This window comes from Castor canadensis, chromosome 7 (genome assembly GCF_047511655.1).
Source record: "Castor canadensis chromosome 7, mCasCan1.hap1v2, whole genome shotgun sequence".
NCBI classification, from domain to species: domain Eukaryota; kingdom Metazoa; phylum Chordata; class Mammalia; order Rodentia; family Castoridae; genus Castor; species Castor canadensis.
Genome location: NC_133392.1, coordinates 110,338,373 through 110,365,823, shown reverse-complemented (window position 1 = coordinate 110,365,823; position 27,451 = coordinate 110,338,373). Strand labels below are relative to the sequence as shown.

The window sequence follows — 27,451 nt, the reverse complement described above, 5'->3', positions numbered from 1 at the left end:
CTCCTTTGGCTTCCAGAAGTATGCTTAAATATCACTGGCACAGCACTCCATGTTACAGACCCGCTTATTTTATAGTTTTTGAATAATAAGTAGTAGTGATTCCTGCTTTCTATAGTTTTAAAATTTTTTTCAGACAAGATCATAACTCAAACTTGTTTCATTTCCTTTGAATTCTAAGCTTCTGTAAAATTCCTTCCCCCTTTGCCATACTTAACATCAGAGCATTTTCTTGCTTTAACTCAAAGTAATATCCCAGATGACAAGGCACCAAATAAGAAATCATGTTTACCTTTGCTTTAAGCCCTAGGGTAAGAAAGGAGTACTGTCTCCATTATATTTAATTACTAATCAAAGTATTGAATATCACTGTAAAAATAAAATAAGAATGTCAGATATGAACTGTGATACCAAATTGTTGATTTTTGAAAGGAAATTAATCATGTGATCTGGACTAAATTGTTGGTTTCAAAAATCCCAAGTATTTAACTTGATGTAACCAATATGTGCATTTAACTTTTAAACAATTATTCCAGTATTAAAAATCTTCACTGTTCTAATTTTCAGCCAATTTTCTCTGAAATGCATTAGAAGTTTCTATTACCCTTTCAAGAGACTAGTAAGGATAATGTGCATTGTTCCAATGTGGCATGTTAATGTAGTGTGATCCTCTCTACGTATGAGTCCTTGGTGAAAGTGGACCTTGGGATTTTAAGACTGATGAGAAACCATTCCATACACTGTTTTAGGGTAATTGCTATTAGTAATATAGTTTAGAAAATATAGAAGCATTGAAGGTAGACAGATGTGCATTGCAACTCAGACTCTACTATCGTCTAGCTGTGGTACACCATTTATCCTTCCTCAGCCTTAATTTCTCTATGTCTAAAGTCAAGATAACATCAAAGTGTAGGATTAAAATGAGGAATAAAAGTGTCTGCACATTTCAAAGGGGCTGAGCAGGTACTAGTTTTCTGATTTTTCATGAGTCAGGCTGATTGTTCTGTGGAATATCTTTTTAGGGGGGTTTTTGAGCGAGGGACTGAATTCCCTCTGGACAAGCCACAGAGTAGTGAGGGGAGGGATGGGGTTGGGTTGGAGACTTAGAAGAGGCCTAATTTGTTTTCTGTCACTTCCAACATGGCCATGCCTTGTTCTGCTTGATTATTTCACTTGGCAGGAAGACATGGCGCCTGTTGTGCTCCTTTGCGTATCCTCTGTGTAAGCAAAGGGAGCCAAGTTTGAGTGTGTTTAAAGGATTTAGCTTCTTGAAGTTTGTTCTCCCGCAGACCTACATGGGGATTTGTCCCAGACCGCCCATTTACAATAAAAGGGCTTCCGTGAATAATTTGACAGGGAATGATTACAGAATAGACTCCTGTATTTGCCAGACAGGTGAGACCTTATTTTCTCTTGTTGTTAAAATTTTAGACTGGAAAAATGACTAACATTACATTAGGACTAAATTAGCTTCATTCCTTATGCTCATAATGATTTCACTGAAAATCCAGGAATAACAACGGAGTTCACCACCACCACCCCCCCACCTCGGAAACTCTATAATGTTAATAACATAGCGTTCAACAATTGGATAGCAATTTTCAATTATCCAAGGTTCTTTCACGAACTTTATCTCACTTGATTCTCACATGAACCAAAGAAGATTGGGAGAGCAGGTATCACAATTCCTCTTGAATAAAGGAGGAAATGGAGATCTGAGAAGGTGATTCTTATTTAAGGTTATTTAGCATTTCCAGCCCCAGACAATTATTCCAGAATCCCTTTCTACACTAAGGGTAAAATTTGATGAGTTACAACAGGTGCTAGACTGGGTACTTTCCTACTTTTCCTGCTTTATTTTCTGTTTGCAACAATTCTATGAAGTAGGTATTATTCTTCCCATTTTATAGGCGACCTTGCTCAGAGTGGCTAATTGCCAGCCGAAGTGCACCTAGATAATGATGGAGGCAGTATTCAGTGGTTGCTGACTTTAAAATATGTACTTCCTTTACTCTGCCACATTGTCTGTCTTTAAAGTGTATGGTGTGTGTGTGTGTACTTAAAACCAGCAGTCTTCCCCTCACGATTCCTTTCTATCTGTCCCAGACATGCAGACACAGTCATTACTAGAGAAGCAGGCCATGATTAGTGTGGTCTCCAACGATGCCTGAGTTAGGCATTTACCTGCCATAGTGGATGGAGTGAGGAGTTCAAGCAGCACATCTCTCAAAGCTTCAGTGTTATTCCCCTCCTTTCAGATCCCCCTCATCTTCCTTACCTCCATGCATGGAAGAACTCTGCCACTAGAAGATAGGTGAAAAGTAACAAGTGTTCTAGAATACCTGGCAGTGCGGTGCAGTAGCTGGAGCAGGAGGTATGAAGCAAGACTGACAGGAAAAAGTCCCAGTGTCTGACTCACTAGCTGCATGTCTGTGAGCAAGTTACTTAACCTCAGTTCTCTTGCCAATAAAAATTTAGATAAGGATGTCTTCACCTACCTCGTGGAGGTGGCTGTCAGGATAAAATGAGTTCATTTTGAAAAGTACCTGGTTCACAATAATGATGATAGCAAACCTAACTTTGTGCCACTAGAAAAATAAATATTATCATTATTATTTGTATTTTACCAATAACCAGATTTAGCTCTTCCCCAGACCCTTGAGGGCTAACCTTACAGGGCACATTCCCAGTACCAGTTTTTGGTGCTTCCTTTTTTGTTTTGTTTTGGTTTGGTTTTTTATGGTACTGGGATTTGAACTCAGAGCTTCACACTTACTAGGCAGGCACTGTACCACTTGAGCCACTCCAACAGCTCTTTTTTGTGTGTGTGTTGAGTATTTTGAAGATAGAGTCTCACAAACTATTTCCCTGGGCTGGCTTTGAACCATGATCCTCCTGATCTCTGCTTCTTGAGTAGCTAGGATTACAGGTGTGAGCCATGGAAGCCTAGCTTAGTGCTCCTTTCTCACATCTCATGCTGAGAAGGTAAAATGTGATTTATCAACTGCTGTATCTCTGCTGAAGAAAAGGTTCCCAAGGAAGGTGTGTAAAAACAACCTCATCTACGTGCACTAAGGAACATCCCTATTTAAAGGCACTTTCTGAGTCCTTTCATCACTCTCTTCATACTTCTGTTGGAGCATTTGTAACATTGGAATCATCTTTTCCCTATTTCCTTATACACTCCTTAAAGGCAGAGAACATGTTGTCATTAGTTTTATATTCCCAGCACCTAGAATAGTACTTGACACATAGTAGCTTTTGTTTATTGGCATACCGAACAAGTGGGAGGATAACTGAATGGACCCATGTTAGTCCTTTTGTAAAGTAAATAATCATCTCTGCATTTTGTGTCAATCTGAATTTTCACACTTTGGGTTTTCTTGAAGAAAGATAGCTGCTCTTGGAGGTCAGGCATGTCATTATGTAACCCCTCTAATTACCATTCTATAATGCTTGTGTTTGTTTTACCAGTCAAATAATTCATTAATGATAATATATGCTCTAAGTTTTTGGTTTTAATGGTCAGGCTCAAACCAATAAAAAGAAAAGCATACTTCATATCCTTCTGCATGGATTATATTCTTTGCCAGGCAATGGTAAAGGGGATGGATAAGATTTCAAAACTATACTTCAAAGTGTTAGCACTCATAATTATTGGGTTCATATGAAATCATTTAAGAAGAGTTCTGGGGTTTCAAAAAAGTGTCAAGTTATACAGTACTTCTGTGCTGGAGGGAATTGTAGACACCATCTAGAATATTCACTTCACTTCTGTAGATGAGGAAAAATGAGACCCAAAAATACGAGCGATTTGTTCAAGTCACACAGCTCACCAATGTCTGAACTGACCTTGACTTCAGGCCCCCATATTCTTCAGTCAGTGGCTTTTGGGACAATGGGAGCAGGATTTTTTTTTTAGTGATACTGATTCTGCTGGTGAAGTGGCTCAAGTGGTAGAGCGCCTTCTTAGCAAGCGTGAGGCCCTGAGTTCAAAGCCCAGTAATAAGAAAGAAGAAACCCAAATTCTGATTCCGAACTGTCCCTTTAAGTCCATACCAGCCAAGACAAGGCATGACTTCTGGAACACCATGTTGTGGTATTTGATCTGGGCTGGCAGCCAATGGAAGAAGAGCCCTGTGGTCCACATTAAGGATCTCTGATGTATATAGTCCATTCAAGGGCGTTTAACTTTTAAGGTGTTAGAGCAATGCAGATCTGCTGCTGAAGAGACAACATCAGAAGGGTCCACACATACATAAAACCTTCATAATGTCCCTCTGCAATTTTTAAACGTTTGAACTTTAAACTTTTAAACTTCAATAAATTATATTGAGGGTTTGATAGAAACAATTTGTAATAAGCAGTGGATTTCTTTTTTCTCACAGTGGATTTGTGTGTATTGAAGAATAGAAGGTCATTTTAAACTATACAATGTAATATTATACATGTTATTTTAACAAGTATAATTCTTGCTCTTTTCTCGTCTGCATCCAGATTCAAAGGATTCCAAAGAGAAGAATAAAATGGAAATTCTCTACATCCTGGTGCCAAGTGTGGCCATTCCCCTGGCCATTGCTTTCCTTTTCTTCTTCATCTGTGTCTGCCGCAATAACCAGAAGTCATCGTCGCCACCAGTCCAGAGACAACCAAAACATGTCAGAGGCCAAAATGTAGAGATGTCAATGCTGAATGCATATAAACCCAAGGTAAAATTAGCAGTGCTGAGCTGTATTTCTTCTAGGGCTTCGGTTAAGCAAAACATTATAACCCCCCAAGCTTAGAAATAAAACGACATAGGATCAGAGACTTAAAAGCGCTAGAGTTCATTTTCCACAAATGCAAAGACTGACCATCTATCTCTACCTTTGCCCAAGGAAGCTCAGGCATGCTTTCATCAGTGTGTGTACTCCAGTGTGGGGGCAGCCAGGTCACAGCCTTGGGCTAGAAGGGATCTTAGGAGATCATCTCAGTCAGGCCTGCAGGGCTGAGAATGAGATCGTTTTCTCAAAGAAGGGAATTCCATGCTCTTCCAGCCAAACTCTGTGTGTGTGTGTGTGTGTGTGTGGTGTAGAAAGAGAGAGAACTCCCACATTATTTACTAACTTCACTGTCAAAAAATCCTTTCTTATTGAACAACAGTGTTCATATTCTTTGTATTAAACTACTACACTGTACAATTAAAAATGTTTAAGCATTATGCCATGTATTTTTTACTGCAATTAAAAAATCCTTTTTATGCTTTATTTAAATCCCTTTCTTTTTGGCTTAAACATTTTTTAAAGGAAGGGTTGTCCTTCCCACAATCTTCGAATGCTGTCTTATGATAGAACAGCCCACCTAAGCCTTCTCCACTCTGGGCTGATTCAAAATACTTCTTTTTGGCTTTTCCTTCACATCTTTCAATATTTGGGGTTGTCTGAGAGCCTGGCAAGGAACCCAGGGTCACTGCCCTTACTTTGAATGGGGTTCCCCTGCTACATCTTGGAGCTGAAATCCAACAAGGCCTTCCTGTCAGGAATATCAGCATCTCAGTCTCAGGCCTCACAGCAAAGAGATTCATTTAAATAATTCAGGATTCTTACTACCGAAACTTGCCTTTTCTTCTTGTTCCAACTCCAGAGAGCCATTGGTTCAACAAATATTTATCTTCTCTGTGAGTTAGTCATCATATTATTATTTTATACTCATAATAATATTTTAGGAAAAAATATCTTCACATTCAAATTAACTAATCTTCTTGCCTAATAAGTGGAATATAATCATTGGGACTATGATCTCTCATTTTATTTTACTTTGCTATTTAGACTTTTTTTAATTTAAAAAGTCTTCAGTGCTTATAAAATATATTTTTCAAAATTTAACAAAAAAGTCTTCAAAATAATTTTGCTGTTGCAAAGTCATATTTGTCGGTGAGGTTTTGGGGTTCATTCAGTGCTGAAAGTTTATTTGCAAATATTCTGTCTCAAACAAATCCAGTCTTCTCTTACTAACTGTGAATTTTTACCATAAAAAATATACAGCCCAAAGATCATAGCGTTCATGCAGTGGCTTGGGGGATAGACAAAGTGGAAGTCCAATTCTTTTGACATCTTGGCTTCTAGCTAGCTAATTTACATACACTATAGTGTTTTATGTAATGTCATAACAATCCTTACTACTTAATACTACTGTGGATAGAAGAAAAAGAGAGGGTTAGTATTGTTGTACATTCACCAGGTAACACCTAGCTGACCTTACCGCTACTTTTACATATCCCGTCACTTCAAGCTTCTAGTGTAATTGTCTTTGTTCCACGAGATACTTTCCTTGTCACTTCTGCTATTAAATGTGGAGAAGCCCAGATTAGCTATTAAATGTGGAAAGACCCAGATTAGTTTGGTCACAATCGTTACACTGTCCTGGAGAGGTGGGCTCCTCACAGTTGTGGCAGGAGCCATGGAAGAGTCATTTCTATTCTGGAAAACTAGCTATTTTGTACATTAGCCTTGATCTGTACCTTCATTCCATTTTTAGAAAAGTTTTTTTTAATAACACATGTTATCCAACAGGCATGAAGTCTTGAACTAACTAACTTTTTCAAATAAAGATCTCAGAGATCTTTGTGGCATGGAGAAAACTATGATAGATATATAGAGATATAGATAGATAGCTAGATAGAGATACACATATGCAGATTGCCAAGTGTATACAGGAGTTTTATAGCCATTATCTCATTTAATCTTCGTAGCTATTATATAAGATAGTTATTATCATTGCTGTTTTATCAGCCAGGTAACTGAGACACAAACAGATTAAATATTTTGCACAAGGTCAAAGACCTAATAACTGATAGAGATAAAATGTGAATATAGGATTTTTCGGCTCTCTATAAAGTCCTTCTCTTGCTGACTCCATAATAATATTTTCACAAAAAAATTCATGTAGGAAAGTGGGGAGAAAGATCAGGTAAACAACTAAATATGATTCCATCTGGTCAGTCTATTCTGAACAATAACCACAGGCATCTTCATGGCCTCTGACAGATCTTTTAGAGGCCTGGAAAGAGGCACAGCCCAGGTGATGTAGCCCAAGCCCTGCAAGGGACATAGAAGATTTGGGCGGGCATAATAATGGTCCTCCATCCTCCAGAGTCAAAGAGACAAATGTAGAATATCCTGTCATGAGACCTGATGAAGTGAACATTGTTTTCATAGTTTCTGACTTATTTCTGAAGTGTGTCTTGCAAAATCTCCCAGTGTCAAAATTTCTCCACTACAGGGCTTAAAATTTACCCTTAAGCTAGAGCGCACAAGCACCAAGACTAGAAGTTGGAATGGCTCAAATATTTGACCGGGTTGGAGGAGGGAAAAGAAAACAACAAAAACAAATGCTAACTTTTTTGTCTTACTCTCCTAAGAGATTTGGCTCCGATCAAATTTGAGTTATTCAGTTGTTTGTTTTGGTTCTTACTGAGTGCCTTTCCTGGAAAAAGCACAAAGGATTTTGTAGACCTTAAGGAAAATTCCTAAATGTAAACAGTCAATCGCTAAAACTGCTTTGAAAGGTCACTGCCACATAAATATTGCATGTACCTATAAAATCTAAAAGGAAGGGACACACATAACAAAGAAAGGGAAAAGGCTTGAAAACAAACACTCCCCCACGACAAAATCAAAAGGATATTTGGAGACGAAGAAGAAAAAGGAATGAGGTATAGAAGCTGGCCTGCCCTAGCCTTATTCTTACTTTTCCTTAGCCCATTCAAAAGTCAGACTCCAGGTTCGTATTTATCCAATTGAATGTGCCCTTCAGGGTTGAAACTATCTGTTTCTGTCTTTCTTCACTTGCTGAACCACTAGCATTCCCCTGAGTGTTTGGATTATGAAGAGCCTCCTCTAGGAGATTAGAAACCGACACCCTTCCAAGAGGACAATAGGCGGCCAGCCACAGACAGACTGGCTGACAAAGCCTGTCTTAGGCCCCCAGAGAGGTAGGATGGTGCAGGCTTTTGATGAGGCCCCAGTTTCCTCTGGCCTTTAGGGAAAGGAAGCCAGTGGACCAGAGAGGCCACTCAACACAGAGCCATGGACAGACAGGAGATGGGGATGTTCTCTCTTGCTCTCCCTCTGACTGCTCGGGGACTCTGAGAAGCCACCTGGCCTTTCGCCATTGGATTTTCTCAGCTGTTCAGAAAAAGGAGTAGACTGTGTCCAAAGAAAGGATTGTTTGTTTATCTTCTTTTATTTGGTTTAACAAAAGATTTCAAGCCATTTAATCCTCTATCATTCTCGTGATGCCTGAACTAAGAGTTTTCTATATCACATTATGAATTTTATGGCCTAAGTGGGGTTTTTAATACTATAGAAAATTAACCTTTTCAGAAGACCTGGAAACCCTAACTTCCCCATCTCTCTCATTCTTTTCTGCCTCCACCTCCCCAGACTATCATGACCTATAAAACAGAGCATTGTTACACATCCTTGAGAGAGAGAGGAGCTGTGGAATCTGTCCTCTGGAAGGACAGAGTGGGGCAGAGTCTCTCCTCCAAAGCATAGTGTGGGCCCCATTAAGCCTCCTGCCTCTTTGCCTCCTTGGGGGTTAGACACACAGAAGTTATGGGGAGGAGGAGTTTGAGAATGGAGAAAAGGAAGAACAGAGGCAGGCCTGGGATGGCTCCTGGCTAAGATTTGAGGATTGTTGGGGGAAATCAGAATTTGCCTACCTTTCTGAAGCTGGTGACTGGGTTTTATTTCTAATTTTACCCTCATCTATCACTAGCTTCTCTGTTTTTTCACTTCTAGGCAATTCTCTTCTTTTTCCTTTCCAGCCAAAGTAGCTACTGAATGTACTGAAATTTGTTTATGTTCTTCAGACCTGTCCTTTTGCCAGCAACATGCTTCTACCTTAAAAGTTCTTCTGTTGTCTGACTTCCCTTTTTTGAACACCTGTCTTTACCAAATGTCACCACACTTCATTGCTAACTGTCCTCAATAACTTTTCCATTCCTTAAAGCTCCTGTCACCCAAAGCTTCTGCACCCACCATTTCATTGACCTGGACCTCTTGGAACTCACCAATGATGTAATTTAACCCAGTGACTTTCCAAGTCTTCATCCTCTTTCATTTCTCTGGAGCATTTGAGATTCTTCACCATCATCTTGAAATAGTTTTTCCCTTGGCTTTCTTCCTATCTCCTTTTCATGCTTCCTTCTCTACTTCTTATAATTCCCTAACCAGGAACATCCTCCTCTTCTCTTTCTCTCTCTCAAGCTGATTTCATTTTCTGGCATCCCTGCAGCTCCTTTTTCAATATATTGTTTCCCCAACTTGGAAGGACCGATCTCAAGTTATATAACTCATCCCAGCACCCAAGCATCCATACTGTCTGAGCCTAACTTACCTTTCCAGCCACATTTTTCTCTTAGTGTATTTGTAGGAGGTAGTTTGATAGTCTTCAAAGAGCTAAGATTTAGAGGCAATAAGATAGGATTACACATCTTGGCTCCATTGTCTATTGGCATGAGATCTTAAGCAAATAACTCATTTAACTTCTCTGAACCTTTATTTTCTCACCTGTAAAGAAAGGACAAAAATAATACTTAAAAGGGCTATTTTGACACTTTTGAGATAGTATGTCTGGCTTCTCATGGGTACTTAATAAATAGAAATTACTATTATTTTTGTTCAGTGATGACTACAAATCTTTTAATGAAGCCAAATGCTGTGAATAGGACACTGTGGCCTGAGAAAGAAGCTGTAGGATTCTGCAGCCCACAGTGGCATTTCCCGCCCCTGTCTTCGGAGGAAAGTTTGTGGACAGCTTTTTGGGTAGCTCTAGTATTGCTTGGGCCCATCCTGTTAACATAACATAAACTCCCCTGCCCCACAGCCGGCTCACACCCTGGATAAAATCTATCAGGTTAGAGAAAATGTGATAGTGACAATAGGAGCGCACCCAGTACATAACCTCACCCACACCTCTGTCTAGAAAAGCTTTGCTTCTGGGGAAACAAGTCTTATGAGTAGGCTGCAGTATTTTACCACTAAGATAATGCTACAGTGGGATATTTATAATAACCCTATGAAATAACTACTGATTTTGATGGAGGGTGATAAAACAGGCTTGAAATTAAGATTCAACCAGTCAGACAGCTAGTAGGAAGCACAGTCAAAACTTAAACCCAGGACTACCCAGGTCCAGAGCCCATGGACCTCCTCATTCACTCTCCTGCCTTAATTTCTAGGCTACTGAAAGTATGAGCTCAAGTTAGTACTCATGGTGGTCAAGCTGACATCAAAATTATTGATGTCTGTTCTATTTCCAAGCAGAATAGACCCTCTCCTGTGGATGTTATTAAAAAAAAAAACTCTACACAGAATCAACTTCACTTCCACCAAACATTCAAACCATCAGAAAGTTGTGTTGTAAAGAAGAGCAATGCTTCTGAAGTTAAATCACTTCCAGAGCAGTGCTGCTGAACTCTGAACAAATATGGCAAAATACGGATCAACACTCCTTCTAGAATTTGATATCATAAACCAGAAGGCACTTTATTCAGCTGTAGTCTTTGAAAATGTCCACAACCTCCCAAAATAAAATGACTGTGGCCTCTAAGCTTTTCAAATGTAGTCATTTCTCTCTGTTAGTGGAGTTGCTTCACAAATCTAACACTTTACCTAAGAACCCTAAAATGTACAAGGAAGGAAAATGGGTTTTGGAATCAAGCAGATTCATGCAACAGCCAAGTTCACATACTAAGACATCTCATGTTCATGTACTCTCCAGGGCTTTCATGCCCAAGTCAGAGAAAGGTGCCATTGCCAAGTTTTATTCACTTATGCAGCAGTCGGTACTGTCAACCAGAGTAAGGCCTATCTCAGAGCCAGAAAGTTCTTCCACTTTGAGCATTCTATCTGTATACCCATGGTCCTCATGCTTTTAAAATGGAGAGCCCTTTGAGGATCAAGTGAAAACTCTGTACCTCTTTCCAGAAAAGTGCTCCAACTTTGGGGTCAGACACATTGGCATTTGAATCTTGGCATCCATTTATAATAGTTGTGCTTTTTTTAGGCAAGTTACTTAACCAATGGATGCCTTAACGTCTTATTCCATAAAATAGGGAAACTGTAGTATGAATCTCAGGATTGTGGTGAGTACTAAATGACTTAATGAACAAAATATTTCTTTCAGAGAGGAGATGAGGGAACATAGCATAGTCACTGGCAAAGCAGGGGCAGGGGTCTAGATTGAGCATCTTTCAGCTTGAACCACTTAACCACTCTGTCCCTCTGTTTCTCCATTTTAGATGAGTCACAGTTACCAGTCTCATGGGGTTATTGTGAGGATGAGAGGAGTTAATATGCACAAAGAATTCCCAGCCTAAGACAGTAGCACACACACACATATGTCATAGCCATAATGATCTCAGTGTTTAATGTGTGGCAAGTATTCAATATGTGGTAGCTGTTTAGGCTCACATTACAAACATCAGGGTAGGAGCTGTGTCTTTTTTTCTTGGTTTTTCCTGGCTCTTCACACATTTCAGTATGTAGTAGATACAGTATCAATTGACTGACTGATGCAACCAGCTATTAATATATATCCAAAATGACCACGTCTACATGAATATAGAGCAAATTGATAGATTTCTATTTCAGAAGCTTGAATCTCACTAACACAGTAGCTGTTCAAAGTATAAACCCAGTACCAGTCAATGACTCTGGCACTTTTCTTCTACTTGGCATTTCTAAAGCACATCTTCAAGTGGAAATTTATTTTGATCACTCAACCAGGTTCCTCATGCATGCTGTGGTCATTCATCCTGCAGGGATCAGGGACCTAGACCGCTAAGTAATTGTTTGATCCAGAAAGCCATCTCTGTGGCTTTCCAAGTATAGACTCCAGACCAGGAGCCTCCACCTCACCGGAGGGCTATATGACATGGAGAACCTCAGAAATTCTACAGGTGGGTCTGGCAATCTGTGTTTTAACAAGCCCTCCTGGCAGGTCTGATGTCTCCTTGATACAGACTATGCTGGTCAATACTTGAGATTCAGAGAGAAGTCAGTCTCCAGTGAATTCAGATCTCTGAGAAAATTGTGCTTCCAGAGACATGAAAGGCCTGAGGATGCCTTCCTTCTACAGTTTACTACCAAAAATACCCTTCTCACTTCAGTAGGGCAAAGGTCTGTCTCACCATTGTTCTGATGGGTGAGGACAAATGTCTGATGTAGAACCAGCTCTTTTCCTACAGACGTGTATGGCCAGCTAGAGTCTGCTTTCAAAGAACATAGGAAATCTGTAAAAGGGCCACAGTCAGCCTGGTCATCAGAGCATGGTAAATTATGCCACCATGAGTGACAGAGGCAGCAGGGGAAGGCTTGGGGTGACTGTGTGAATATTAACTTCAGTTCTTCAGCACCAGTTGTTAGAGCCCCCTGCCTGTGCCAGGGCACAGCTTTAGATTCCCATCTCTCCACCCTAATGTAGCTCTGCTTTTTATTTGCACATCTACTTCAAGTTGGACCAAAAGTAGAGCAGTGTTTCCCATCCATGGAAGAGGTGAAAAGTCACAGAGCAGTCTTGATGCTGCACATAAATGTTGGGTGATAATCACAAAATCCTCACCTTATTTCAGAGGGTAATCACTTCTGCAAGGGAGCAGGTAACAGCCGGTAGTTGTCAACTGCTTCTTCACCTGAGTCTTATTTCAAATGTACTATTCTATTGAGGTGAGAAAGATAAAATCACTGAGTTGGCCCTTCTAGCCCATCTGTAGCCACCTCTATACTTAAAATTTTAAATAAAAAAGTCTAACCATCACTCATAGATTTCCTATCTAGAGTGAAGTGTCAAAAAGGGGTCACACGTCCCTGCTTAGTACTCATCACTCAGGCGAAAGACCACTGGCACCATCCTGGCCTCTCTATCTGCAGTTTAGCCCATCCTTCAACACTTACATGTGACTCACATCTGAAATGTTCATTTTTCCTTCTGGGAAGAGTGGGTTTAAAACTCTACTGCACTTGCACTCCAAAAATGTCTAAGGAAAGACGCACAATGAGATCTTTGACCAATGGTATCAACTTCTAACATCAACTTTTATGCCCCCCATCAAAAATTATATAATTTTTAAAACCACACTGAGGCAGATGTGTGTTTACTTTGAGAAGTAAAAATGTTAACATTTAAACTGAAAGCCTGTTTCAGTTTTAAGGTACTTAATTGTCTTACAGCATATAATAAACCCAACCCATCTTGTCATTGAACTAATGGAGGGAGTGATAAAGAGATAGCAGCCCAAGACCCTATTCATTCCCGGCTTCCTTTGTACTTGGTTTACATTGGCACTGTGCCTCATGTGTATTTTACACTTCTTTACATTTTGTACATCCCTGTATGACAAATACTTGTCAAACAAAAACTAAACAGATTTATAACCCCTTAACTTGAAATGAGCCAAAATTGAACTGCCAAAACTTTATGACTTCATTTTCTTTCATAGTTTTCCACTACATTGGTTCAAACAGACAAACCCCACTTGAGGTCAAGCAGAGGTCATTTCACTTTCATTACTAAAATATAATTTACAATATGCCAGACCTAAACAAGTTTAGCCTAAAGGGTTTGTATAATGTAAACCATCTGTCTCTCAACAATACAGCTAATTTCCTGCCATCACCGCACAGTCTACTGACTGCTTTTTTAAGGGGTTTTATGATTTTTTAACTAGTTCAGGATTTATGTAAAATTTGAAAATGAGTCTGTAGTTAAGACTCATTTGTACCAAGTAACTTGAGCATTTTAAAAATGCAAATCACTGTGTCAATGGCTCCCCTGAAACCAAGCTCTAAGTGGTTTTTTCTGGGCATTTGTGTGCTGGCTGCTGCACAGGTGTTCAAAGGAAAGGGTTTGTAAAACCTAACATTTTAGATGTTTTCAGTACTCCTTCCCAAAGCAACCCCTCAATTTGGTTTTAAGTGGCCCTTATAGGTTTCTCTTTCTTTCCATAGACTTGAGGCTCTGTGCTGTCTAGTGCATGGATGTTGGTGAGATAGGTCAAGGCGTGCTTTGGGTCAAAATGTACTCTTTCATGTGTCAGAACAGGGAGAAAAAAGCCATTTTAATTCCACAGAATGGTCACACCCTAGAGACCGATCTCATAGCCCTGCAGGGGGTCAGGCCCTGGGCTCAGCCTCCAGAGACATTCTGTACCTTCCTGGACTTTGCTGTCTGGCAGCTTTGCTGGTTTCAAACAGGATGGTGCAGCCCAAGACAGAGGGCCTTGCAGCTCTTTTGGAGCTCATTCTCCATACTTTCATTAAACCTCTTTCTCCATCTGCAAAATGACAAAAGTAAGAGTTCTTCTTCCAAAGGCAAATATGAAAGAACTAATTTGCTTGCCTCAGTGCAGGGGAATGAAGACAGTTCCAAAGACTCAGAGCCCTATGCCAGGCTGGTATCAAGGCCCTGTCCACTCCTTCTTCTCTTCCTGTTTCCAGAAGTTTGGCCTACTTGCATCCCTTTTCCATCTGCCACCTCCCACTCTTCAACATGGTTTCTCCTGCCTCTTCTTCTATCCAGATCTCCCAGAATTCTCAGAAGAACAGCCAGAGGCCACTCAATTTCTCACCCACCCTCAGGTTCCAGAACAAATTCTCTGTCATGTTTTCAAAGAAACTAAACAGCTACAGGAGAACACAGAAAGATTAACAGGAAGAAAATTAAACACATATTTTAAGAACATAAAGGAACTCATACCAGACTCTAGACTACTGAAGGCTGTGAATGGAGCTAAACCATTTGCATTTGCTCCACTTCCTGGATGGCTTCCCTTATAAGGACAATTAGAATGATTTAAAGAGCACTTATTAGGTAGAAATTACTTTTATACATTGTTGTATTCAATCCCTACAACTGTGCAAGCCAGTTATTATATTATTTTGTAGCTGTAGAAACAGATTCAAGAGAAATTAAGAAACTGTAGGCCAGCAGCCTTGCAAAGAAGGTCCCTGTAAGATCTACTCCACGGGGTTGTTGTGATTTGTTAAGTGTTAGAACAGTCTGACACAAGTGCCGCGTAAGGATTAGCTATTAGAAAACAACGGTTCCAAGATGCCCACCGGGATATGCATGCACCCAAAGCTTACTTAGTTTGAATTATGCCATACTACCTATTGGTTAATTTGAAGCTGTGGGGGGAAGAGGGTGTTGGGTTTCTAACTCCTTGTTATATCAGTCTAATGTTGCAGGGGTTTATTTCCTTATTCCCATCTTTCCAAAAGAAGTTTTAATACTCAGTCTCTTACTCTTCTGTGTTATCAAAGCCTAGGGATTCAATTCAGGTCAAAAAGTAATACCTACTCTGCTGTTCAAGGGACCATCACATCAATTGGATTCATTTACATTATTGAAATCCCTTATCTTAACATCGTTCAGGAAAATTTCACTTTTGCCAGCAAAAGTGAATCATCCAAGTGTAACAAGAGAAAAAGTAGAGTTGGCTCAACTGGTGACATTTCTCATCACTGACACCTTGCTCTCCCAAAGGGACTCCATTAGCTCCCACAAGAATCCAGACCAAGGGGCTGGGGTTGTAGCTCAGTGGCAGTGTGTGCTTGGTTTTGTGAGACTGAGTCTCACTTATGTAGTTCAGACCAGCCTTGAACTTGTTATGTAGACTAGGCTGACTTTGAACTTGTGGTCCTCCTCCCTCAACTCCCTCCTTACTTCACCAGCACTGGGAGTATAGGCATGAACCATGACGCTGGTCTCCACCACAATTTTTTATGGTTGTTTCAATGTTACAATGAATAACACTAGATTAATAAGCTTTGATCTACTGCAAAGATAAAGAAACACATTACCATTACTCTCATCACAAGTATGCAATCTATTTATAGAACCTTTTCCTATATGCCCCACTCCTCTTTCAGCTGGCAAGATGTCTTTCTTGCCTTAAGAAATGTTTTAATGCACACTTTCCCTTTCTTTCATACAGAGCAAGGCTAAAGAGCTGCCTCTTTCTGCTGTACGTTTTATGGAAGAATTGGGCGAATGTGCCTTTGGAAAAATCTATAAGGGACATCTCTATCTCCCCGGCATGGACCATGCACAGCTGGTTGCTATCAAGACTTTGAAAGACTATAACAACCCCCAGCAATGGACAGAATTTCAACAGGAAGCCTCCCTAATGGCTGAACTGCACCACCCCAATATTGTCTGCCTTCTGGGCGCCGTCACTCAGGAACAACCCGTGTGCATGCTTTTTGAGTACATGAATCAGGGAGACCTCCATGAGTTCCTCATCATGAGGTCCCCACACTCCGATGTGGGCTGCAGCAGTGATGAGGATGGGACTGTAAAATCCAGCCTGGATCACGGAGATTTCCTGCACATTGCCATTCAGATTGCAGCTGGCATGGAATACCTATCTAGTCACTTCTTTGTCCACAAGGACCTTGCGGCTCGCAATATTTTAATTGGAGAGCAACTTCACGTAAAGATCTCAGACCTTGGGCTTTCCAGAGAAATTTACTCCGCTGATTACTACAGGGTGCAGAGTAAGTCTTTGCTGCCTATTCGTTGGATGCCCCCCGAAGCCATCATGTATGGCAAATTCTCCTCTGATTCTGATATCTGGTCCTTTGGGGTTGTCTTGTGGGAGATTTTCAGTTTTGGACTCCAGCCATATTATGGATTTAGCAACCAGGAAGTGATTGAGATGGTGAGGAAACGACAGCTCTTACCATGTTCTGAAGACTGCCCACCCAGAATATACAGCCTCATGACAGAGTGCTGGAATGAGATTCCTTCTAGGAGACCAAGATTTAAAGATATTCACATCCGACTTCGATCCTGGGAAGGTCTCTCAAGTCACACCAGCTCCACTACTCCTTCGGGGGGCAATGCCACCACACAGACAACCTCCCTCAGTGCCAGCCCAGTGAGTAATCTCAGCAACCCCAGATTTCCTAATTACATGTTCCCGAGCCAGGGTATTACACCACAGGGCCAGATTGCTGGTTTCATTGGCCCACCAATACCTCAGAACCAGCGCTTCATCCCCATCAATGGATACCCAATACCTCCTGGATATGCAGCCTTTCCAGCTGCCCACTATCAGCCAACCGGTCCTCCCAGGGTGATTCAGCACTGCCCACCTCCCAAGAGTCGGTCCCCAAGTAGCGCCAGTGGGTCGACCAGCACTGGTCATGTGACCAGTTTGCCTTCATCAGGATCCAATCAGGAGGCAAATATTCCTTTACTGCCACACATGTCAATTCCAAATCATCCCGGTGGAATGGGTATCACTGTCTTTGGCAACAAATCTCAAAAACCCTACAAAATAGACTCAAAGCAACCATCTTTGCTAGGAGACTCCAATATTCATGGACACACCGAATCTATGATTTCTGCAGAACTGTAAAATGTGTGACTTATATAAATGTGGTAGACAGAACAATCTAGGAGGCCGTAGAAAAGATTTATATTCAAATGTTTTTATTAAAGTAAGGTTCTCATTTGGCAGACATTTCAACAAGTATCTTCTGTGAAGTTTAACTGTGTCTTAGCAAGCAGGACAGACACTAGCCAGGAAAATAACACATTGTTTGTGCGTGACATGGCACTAAGATTAGAGCACGTGGTTTCAAGTAACTACAAACCAACGAAGAGGAAAGGAACCTTATGATTAAACCAAAAAGAAAGGTCACATGGTACTTTGTGTATTTGCCTTCGGTCACCATGACTGCTCTCTCCCTAAAATGTATATACCATAGCATTTGTCTACCTGCTGCCTTTTCATCAGGACAAATGTTCAGGAATTATACTGATTCAGTTGATTGAGACTCTATGCATGTTTGAATGGAGGTGATGTTCAGAACCGATGAGGAAACTTTAGGCCAAATCTGAAATCTTGGATGGAAATGAGCCATACATAGGACATGTATCATAACCCATGAAGCCTTCTCCATAGTGGGGCTTCTTTGGGAAGGTGTAGAGTGTGCCTCGTGAACCTCCTCTTCTGACCATGAAGGCCTTTTCCATATTTCCTTTTTCCACAGTGTGTTTACACAAGCCCTGGGAAGAACACAGGGCATAGGATCCTACGAAAGAACACAGGGCATAGGATCCTACGAAAGCTAGATGTGGATGCTGCAATTGCTTGTTGTTTGAAAGTTCACCTTGATGCATTAGGGATGAGGTACCAAAGGAAGCACAGTCAGGAAAAAATGGTCCCTCAGCCTAGATCAGCATCTATGGGAGAGGAACAAGGGTTCCCATGGGGACCACCTCCACAGGACCTTCCCTGAACCAATAACAGTGAAAAACAGAGGTATGGTGCACACAAGAACACCCATGCCTTAGCAGCCCTGTTTACAAGTTGTCCAAGGTGTCAGGGTGTTCACCATCAGTGGACTCTAGGCACGTAGGAAACCCTGTGATGATACAAGAGCTAGTCAATTTGAAGTCTCCCACTTTTCTTTCTTTGTTTTGTTTTCTTCTGTGCTAGAAATGTTCACAAATTTTTATTCCAACCCCAAGAACTATAACAATTTATTCATAGAGCTAGCTGGAGTCCAAAGACAATACATTCTATTTTACAAAACATAGTATTTCCAAAAAAACAAGTATTGAGTCCTCATTTCTGGTTACAAAGAACGGAATTTTTCTAGCTGGCAAGCAAGCAACATGATCCTTTATGCCTTCGTTAGAGGGAGGTATCAAATGTGCCTGTCTTGGCATTTACCTGCCAACCATCTTTTGCCAAGTTTAGAATTCTTATGGGTTTCAAGTTCTATATACAAAGGAATTTTATGTTTGATTTTTCTCTTGTTAAAAAAAGAACTCCTTTATTCTAAGAATAATGTCTCCTAGTCTCACTTTTATTTTAAACTATAAGAGACTTACAGGATGTAAAGTAAATCCTGGAAATACTTCAGGAGGAGAATGTAAGAGAATTAGAAACACCTTGATGTTTCTGTTTTTAAAAACACAATTAGCATGAGAAATCAAAACTGTCCACCAAAATGTGTTGCAGTTTTCCCAAACCTAAGTCTTCAAACAGTAAACATGAATGCCTGCAGGTACTGTGAACTCAAAGAATTGGCTATATTCAGATTTCCTGGGAGATGAGTTAAGACATATTTTTGTGGCAAGAATAAGCTGATTCAGACATTACATTTCTTAACTTGAGGTAGAGGAGAATATTTGTATCCTTTTGTTGCTATGCAACTGTTTAATGATGAAGCTTCAAACCACAATTTTGTATATCATATGACAATCAGTTGTTTTCCAAGAATATTTATTATGTTAAGTAAACACAATTTCAGTAGATCTGCATTTCTCTAGGAGTCCCTTAAAGGGAAATGAGCATTCCATGAGCCAGTAAAATACCTTCTCTGGAAAAACATGATTACAGTTAAAGAAAATAAATTCAAGTTAGTTTTTTATAAGGAACTATAACATTTATTTTAAACATTTTGTAATAGCTGAAATCATTAAGGTGAACAAACTAAATTCAAACCACTTGTAATAGCATATTTTACAACCGTACTGTGATACTACATAACACAGTCCCTTTTGTATTAAATAGTATTTTTTTCACTAACTGAAAAATATCTTGCTTTGTTGACAATGGTTTGTAAGATGACTTTATTTTCAGATTTTTTTTGCACAAAACTATGTTTATGGTTTGTATCACAGAAATGGAAATATATCTCTGCATTTTTATATCTGGTCTGTTTTCTTGTTTCCTTTGTCTTTAACTTGATATAGATTTTCTTCAAGTATATAATGGCAATATTCAGCTATCTCACCTTCTCATATCTTTCCTTATTTTCACTGCATGCATTTAATCACTGTATTACTTAACGTTTAATTTGTTATTATGGGCATTTCAATTAGAAAAGCATGGACTTGTAATGACAAAGGCTATTTTATATTGAGGATATGTGCATTTGTATCTCACACACCAGAGATAATATTAAACACTGATTATTTTATGCTGCTGTTTATTAAAAATGTTTACTATAAAATATTATTTCCTGAATATTGCTCTCATAGAAGTATTTGGGAATTTAATATTATTTCTCCTAATGACTGATATTTCATGAAAGGAAGAATCACAATTCCTATTTGCTCTTATTTCACTGAAATGATTTTTAAAGTAGGCTCTAAATAGACTTAGGAGGAGGCTGGGTGTCTAGCTCAGTGGTAGAGTGCTTGCCTAGTAAGCATGATGTCCTGGCTCAGTCCCCAGCAACACAAAAATAAAAGTAAATAGACTAGGGCATTTTTTTGCTACCAACCATAGGTGGAAGGGCAAATCCTAGTGATTTCATAACCAAATACTCTTCACCTATATATGGCAAGCTTTGAATTTTTAAAATCAAAATAATGCATTGAATAATTATAACCAGTGGAATGTAAAAAAATGGAAATAGGAAAGGAGTTGCATTCTTTTCTGCCTTGATTTCCATATGGACTTAGACAACAAAACTCATGTTTTAGGACTCTAAAGAAGAAAATGCTGTGTACATCTAATCATGTCCATCTCAGATTCCAACCACATTGATAAAATAAAAGAAATGTGGCCATTCTATTGTCACAGCTTATCTTTATGACCTTATTTGCCTAAAAGAAAGAGTTCCCCATCTGGTGATTAATACCATACTGTCAAGGAAAATGAGTATCATTATGAAAGTTCAAAGAACTTGTCCATTTCAGCTATTTAATACAAAAGGGAGTAGAATAAAATCTTCAGGGCCTTATCCATCTGTTTTAGGTACAGCCATTGTCACCACCTCAACAATCAAACTCAATAAAGCAATCACTTCATATGGCAGTAAGATCCGTGTCAGGTTGGGTTTCTCCCTCTTGCCTGAATTCCTCAATCCATCCTTCATTCCTGTTTCCTTCTTATGCCTCTCCAGGCTCTGTACACCCTCCCTCCATCCCCAACCCCTTCAACTCTAAGAGTGATTTGATTCCCTTAATTCCCTAATCATCAACATCTGCAAGCTTCCGGGATCATGCTTCCATATTGCCTATGACAAGGCACTAGATAAAGAACATGGAAGACTTTTACCATCTATACACCTGCAGGGATGATTATCTATCTTGGTATTTCTCAAGGTGAGGTTTGCAGAGCCAGGCACTAGCAGCACCCAGGTACTTGTTAGAAATGCATATTATTATCAGGCAATGGTGGCTCATGCCTGTAATCCTGGGGGGAGGCTGAAATTGGGAGGATTGTAGTTCAAGGCCAGCCTAGGGCAACTTGTTCATGAGACCCGTCTCCACAATAACCAGAGCAAAATGAACTGGAGGTATGGTTCAAGTGGTAGAGTGCCTGCTTTGCAAGCATGAAGCCCCGAGTTCAAACCCCAGTCCTAACATTAAAAAAAAAAAAGGAAGAAGAAGAACCACAGAATTAAAGGCATGGGGTAGGTGTGGGTGGGTATTTCATCTTTAGTAACGTGATATACATATAAGCATTCCCCTTAAAGATAATCACAGCTTACTCAAAAACTTAGCACTAAGGTTGGGCATGGTGGCTCATACCTGAAATTCTAACTACTCCAGAGGTGGATATTGGGGGGATCATGGATTGAAGTTAGCCAGGGCAAAAAGTTAGCAAGAACCCATATCAACATGGTGGCACCTGCCTGTCATCCCAGCTATGTGGGAAAATAGCATAAATAGGATGATCATAGTCCAGGACGGCCAAGGCATAAAATGAGACCCTACCTCAAAAATAACCAAAGCAAAAAGGGCTGACAGGTGACTCAAGTGGTAGAACACCTGCCTAGCAAGCACAAGGCCTTGAGTTCAAGCCCCAGTACTGCCAAAACAACTCAGCAGTTAAGACCATTTATGTTAGCCATTTGATAATCAGTTATATTTTTTCTATAGGTGTTCACTTGGATAGAAAACAAACAGCATAGGTTTGGGATATAGCTTAGGGTAAGAGTGCTTGCCTGGCATACTGGAAGGAAGGAAGAAAGGGAGGGAGGGAGGAAAGAAGGAAGGAAGGAAGGGGCTCCCTCCTTCCCTGTGTGTTCTAGGACACGCTGTCCTAGTCAGTCACCTGTGGCTTGTTGGCCTATCATCTCCTTGGCTGTCCGGGAACACTCCTTCATGTGGGCCTGACTCTCCAAAGCCTCTGCAAGGTGAAAGTTCCAAGGGAGGACAGCAAGAGGGATCTGGGTTGGTGCTAGGTGCTAGGGTGACACTCATACTCTTCTTAATTTATAGAGCAGTTTTTTCAACCAAGAGCTCAAATACTAAGAGGAGCTGCCAAATTAGAGAAGCAGAAGGAACAAGGAATCACACATAAGAAAGGGGTTTTCACAGTCAAAATAAGACTGCACCTGAAGATTGTTACCACAAATGCCAAGAGTATTCGGATATTGTTAACTCTGGGAAGGGGGATGGTTTGCCTCACAAACCATCAAAGCACTCCAGGTCAGTGTAATCCTCCGGGAAATTAGGCCGAGAAGGCTTAAAAACATAGAGACGCTCATGGAAAAGGTCTGCTGACATATTTATGACTAGCTGAATCCTAAGCACCTATGAATTGCTTATTCACAAACGAGTACCATAACATTTGCTGACCAGACCTGGCAAGATGTGGGTCCTTAGCGAAGTGACTGTGAGTGAATATTCTTATCCAAGAACAGTTGTTAGGAGGAAGGTCCCTCTTTATAATTCAATAGGATATTACTTAGACTTTTAAAAAGGACATGTGACATGCTGAAATAAAAACAACTTAGAATATTCAATCTGAAGGAAAGCCACTTTTCATAACCTGTGCTCTTAAATGTAATTTTAGACACACAAAGCAACAGAACTAGCTACACAAAGCTCCCCCAGTCTTAGAGGCAAATGGGCCTTGCATCAGAAGTAGGTCTCATTCCGTCTGCCCACAGAAGTGGTACAGCCATCTTGCTCCCAAGACTAGCTGTTCTTATGGCACAGGGCAAAGAACAAGAGGCAGAACTGAAATACAACCACTCATAAAACTTCAGCTTACTCATGCCTTAGGTCATAGCCTCTCATTCAACGTAAGTTCTGAGGCCAAACCTAACTATGAGACATGGATGTACATCTACCTGCTGGGAGCGCTGCTAGTCACATAGCCTCACATGGGTGGAGTTCTTGACAGATATCACTGATCATTGCTCTTCCCAGCCAAGTTCAGATTTCGCCCTCAACTTTTCAACAACTTGCCCGGACCACTTACTACTCAGTCAGAAATGGCACTAGAAATAAACTATATTAGATATACTTGTGCTAGAACAGTCGTTGTCAAGCTGGGTTATTATCGCAACTGTCTAAAAATTGTAACTTCTCAGGACCAAGCTAGAATGTACCAAAAAAGATGCCTTAAAATCTCCAAATTCCCCAGACATAGCATACAATACTGTATCTGGTCATTTCCCCCACCCCCCACATTCCCTGGGACCTGAATGAGAAAATGGGAGCATACAGCATTTATTTTTCAGCTGTACTTGCATGTGAGCTTGCACACCTTAAGTGAGGCAATTTCTATTTCCTTATCCATCCAATGGTGTAATACAGCATCATGGTTAAAAGTAAGGGCTCTGGGCTGGGCTCAGTAGTAAAGCATGTCTTAGCTAGTGCTTAAGGCCCTGGATTTGATTGCCACCACACCCACACACCCACACACACAAAAGTAAGGGTTCTGATCTCTGGTGGTTGAAGCTTAAATCCCTCCACTCCTTGGCAACCATAGATAAATTACTGAACCACTGTTTCTTCCTCTGATCAAGAATCTATTTTATAGAATTGTTAGAAGATTTAAATGAGCTAATTCATGTTAACTGCTGAGATAAGCACTGGACACAAAGTTCTCAGAAAAACTAGTTTACACAATTTTATGGTGTTTCTATAACATCAATCTTTCAGAATTGACATGAGAATTTAGTGAAAATATGTATATAAATATATAAGAAATATCTGGCACATAGTAGTTACTCAAAAAGTATTAACATTCGATGTGTTTTAAACAATTTTTATAAAGAGATACATTATTTTCCAGTGTGGTAAATAGAGCCCAAAATATTCTGTTTAATTATTCATGTCTATGCCCTTAACAGAGAACACAGAGTACTGGTGCCAAAGAGGTGGGGGTATGCTTAGCCCCTCAATAGTTTCCATCATCTCCCTTCAAACCACCCCTAATAAACACAGACTAAGTAAAAACAGCTTCAAGACATCCCTAAGCCATCCCCAAACCATATGTCATTGCCACCTCAAAGCCTCTCCCACATCAAATTTGTGGAACTCCCACTGGCAACCAAAAGCACAATGAAAAGGTATATTAAACTGAGATGTGTGAAGGAAGGCTAGAATAATTACACCTTTTAAACACCCATCCACATACGCTTAATAGCCACAACTGGGCTTAGATGTTACAATCTCAGATTGTAGAGATACAATCAGTATCTCTCAATGGATGGTGTTTTCCTGTGGGGAAATGAAAGGAGACCAGCTTCTCCTAAAACACTGCACATGTAAAGTTCGCAGGCAGATGCTGCATTCCTTCATCACAGACACCTCTAGAATCTTCTCCTAATATGATTCTGAGCATGGCTTTTCATAACTTTGATGAGGGAGAAGGGGATGGGTACCAGCCTGCCACTGAAAACTAATTGGGTGCTTTTAACAACCAAACTCCAAACCAAGTAAATAGATTTTTCCATGTTGTTTCACAAGTCCCACTCTTTAAAAAGGTCCTTGATGGCCAAGCTAGAGTGACAAACTGTGCCTGTTTGCAAGGGCCTGTCCCAGTTTTAGCACTGAAAAGTCCTTTGTCCCAAGCACACCAGAACTGTTGGTCACCATAGCTAAACCAAAGATAGTAAAATAAAAGCCAGTATGATTCTGAGTTATTCTCTGTTGCTTAGGCACAAGTATCAATATAAATAGTGATTAAGAGATCCTTAATCTCAGGCGCCTTAAAGGGAGAGACTTATTTTGTAGCTAATATAATTTTGAAATCTAGGGATACATACAACTTCAAGTTTAAAAAGAGAAGCCATGCATTTCTTGAGTTGAGGTTTTCTAAGCAAAAATAAAATTGTTCCATGAGAAATTTCAGGAATTCAAGTCACTGAACTAAGCTGTCGACCACTTTCTTCCTGTTTGATCTTTGAAGATTAGGATTCCGTATTTTTCATGACATTTATATTGAGGAAGGAATATAAGATTATTAAAAGCAGAGAAATTCAATATTGGGGGCAGACATCAAAAGATCTTCAAGAGAAAGAAGAGATCATATGATTTGAAACCAGAGTAACTAGTGCTGCACTTCATTTTCTAGTTAACAGCATAACGTATGTCAAAATATGATTCAAAACACTTCTCACAGCTGAGCTGACATTTGGCAAGCCTCCACCTTCTTTTGCTGTGGAGGATGGGAGTTCAAACCCAAAGGAGGTTAACACTTTGTACTGGTACATATTCCTGGTGGATGAGGAAAACAGTCTTTTAGCTTAAGGAAAATGAAAACATCTGTTGGAGTCCTGAGGGAAAGAATTATTTTTTAAAAGAGTGGGAAGGGAAGCCTGGTTTGAAAGCTGGAGGCAGCCTCAGGAACACTGCAAATGTCAGATAATTACACTGTCCATCATTGCCTTGCTCACCCAGGATGAGGAAAATCTGTATGTGAGTCTTAGTTTGGTCCTTAATGTTAAAGACTGGATACTCACACTTATTCCCCTACCACTTCTAAAGTCATATGTTAATATCTATAACCAGTTTCAAGTTCTTTTCCCACTAAATCAGGGTGAGCCCAGCTCAGGAAGTGACCAGCCTTCTGCCATATCACTTGTCTTGGTCAGTAGCTATGCATTCTGGATAAGAAGTGGTATTAGCTATCTTTTACTGCATGACAAAATACATATTCAACATCCCTAACCCAAAAATCTAAAATCTGAAATGTTCTCAAATTTGAAACTTTTTGAGCATCAACATGAAGCTCAAATGGTTTCAGATTTTGGATTTCAGAGTTTTGGAGTAGGGTTGCTCAATCATTAGAGTTGACATAAATAACCAAAAATCATTAAAAAATCCAAACTGAACCATTGTTGGTACCAAGCATTTCAGATGCCTGTACCACCAACTTAGTATCTTAAAACAATATCCATTTATGAGTCCAAAGGCCTGATAGTCTGATCCAGACTTGACAAGATTCTCTGCTCAGAGGCTCACAAGGATTGCTTTGATCTGGAATTCTGGTCTTCTTCGAAGCTCATGTGGTTGTGGCAGAACTCAGTCTCTTGCAGTTGTGAGACTGAGGCTCTGATTCTCTGGTCAGTCAGCCAGTAGCTCCTCTCAGCAACTACAGGCTGCCTACATTCCTTGCCACCTGGACTCTTCCATTTTCAAAGTTATCAACAGAGACGTCTCCTCACCAGGCTCCTTCACACACTTTGAATCACTGACTTTCAGAAGAGCCCAGTACCTTTCAAAGGCTTACCTGATCTAGGTAAGGCTCGCTCTCCAGAAAATCTCCTTTTCTCAAAGGCAAATGTGCTATACAACTGAATCACTGGAACCAAATCCATCATATTCAGAGTCCTGAGGATTATACAGGAATTAGAGACCCTGGAGGCTATTTCAGAATTCTGTCTGTCTATCACAAAAATACAATGCAACATTTCTCTTTTCAAACCAGTAGGCCTGTGCTTAGGAGAAAAGACTGTAAGCAAAACCCCAAAAGGCAATAGGGACTTACTTAAATCCACTCTCCACTTGAAGGTACAAAAGTGCTAAAGTCAAACAATTATTTAATAGTTGGTAAGTATTTTTGAGCAACATTCAGAGTACTCTAAATATATTCATAAGTTGCAAAAGTTAGCCAGGGCAAAGTTAGCAAGACCCTATCTGAAATAAATAAAACTAAAAGCAAAAGTTGTGGGGGTGTGGCTCGAGTGGTAGAGCACTTGCCTAGCAAGCACAAGGCCCTGGATTCAGTCCCCAGTACTGCCAATTTAAAAAAAAAAGGAAGGAAGTTCTGGTAGAAAAGATGATTGGAGCCAGCCAAGATGGTATACATAGGGAAAAGATGAGCAGTTTAATGGTGTGGTTACCTGAGTCAGAAGCCAAGTGAGCATCAATAAAGGGGTGGAAAACAACAACACTATGGAAAGCTCTACCTTGACATGCTAAGAAAGCTTGGGTTTACCTCCATGATGTGTAGTTTCTTAAGCTTTTTGTGGTCACATACTATTAAAATTAATTAAATTCCATGGACTCAGTTCTACAAAAAAAGAAAGAGTCCATGAGCACACATCCTCAGACAGACAGACGTACAGACAGAAATTGCCCATGATTTATGTCAAAAGTCACTCTACCCACATACCCTAAAACTCAGCCTACATTTAAAAAGCTGAAGACGGAGAGGATAAGCTGGGAAGGTGAAGGGCGTCCCTAGAAGTAT

The 27,451-nt window shown here is 40.1% G+C and overlaps 1 protein-coding gene across 1 annotated transcript in view; it reads left to right on the top strand.

The window, feature by feature from the left end:
- Ror1 (receptor tyrosine kinase like orphan receptor 1) overlaps positions 1-20,032 on the top strand; it is a 355,481-nt gene extending 335,449 nt beyond the window's left edge. The window contains exons 8-9 of the mRNA XM_074079592.1: positions 4,495-4,706; positions 15,980-20,032. Coding sequence (XP_073935693.1) covers positions 4,495-4,706; positions 15,980-17,407 — 1,640 coding nt within the window. The 3' untranslated portion in view covers positions 17,408-20,032. The remainder of the gene's footprint in view (positions 1-4,494; positions 4,707-15,979) is intronic.
- The last annotated feature ends 7,419 nt before the right edge of the window (positions 20,033-27,451 follow it).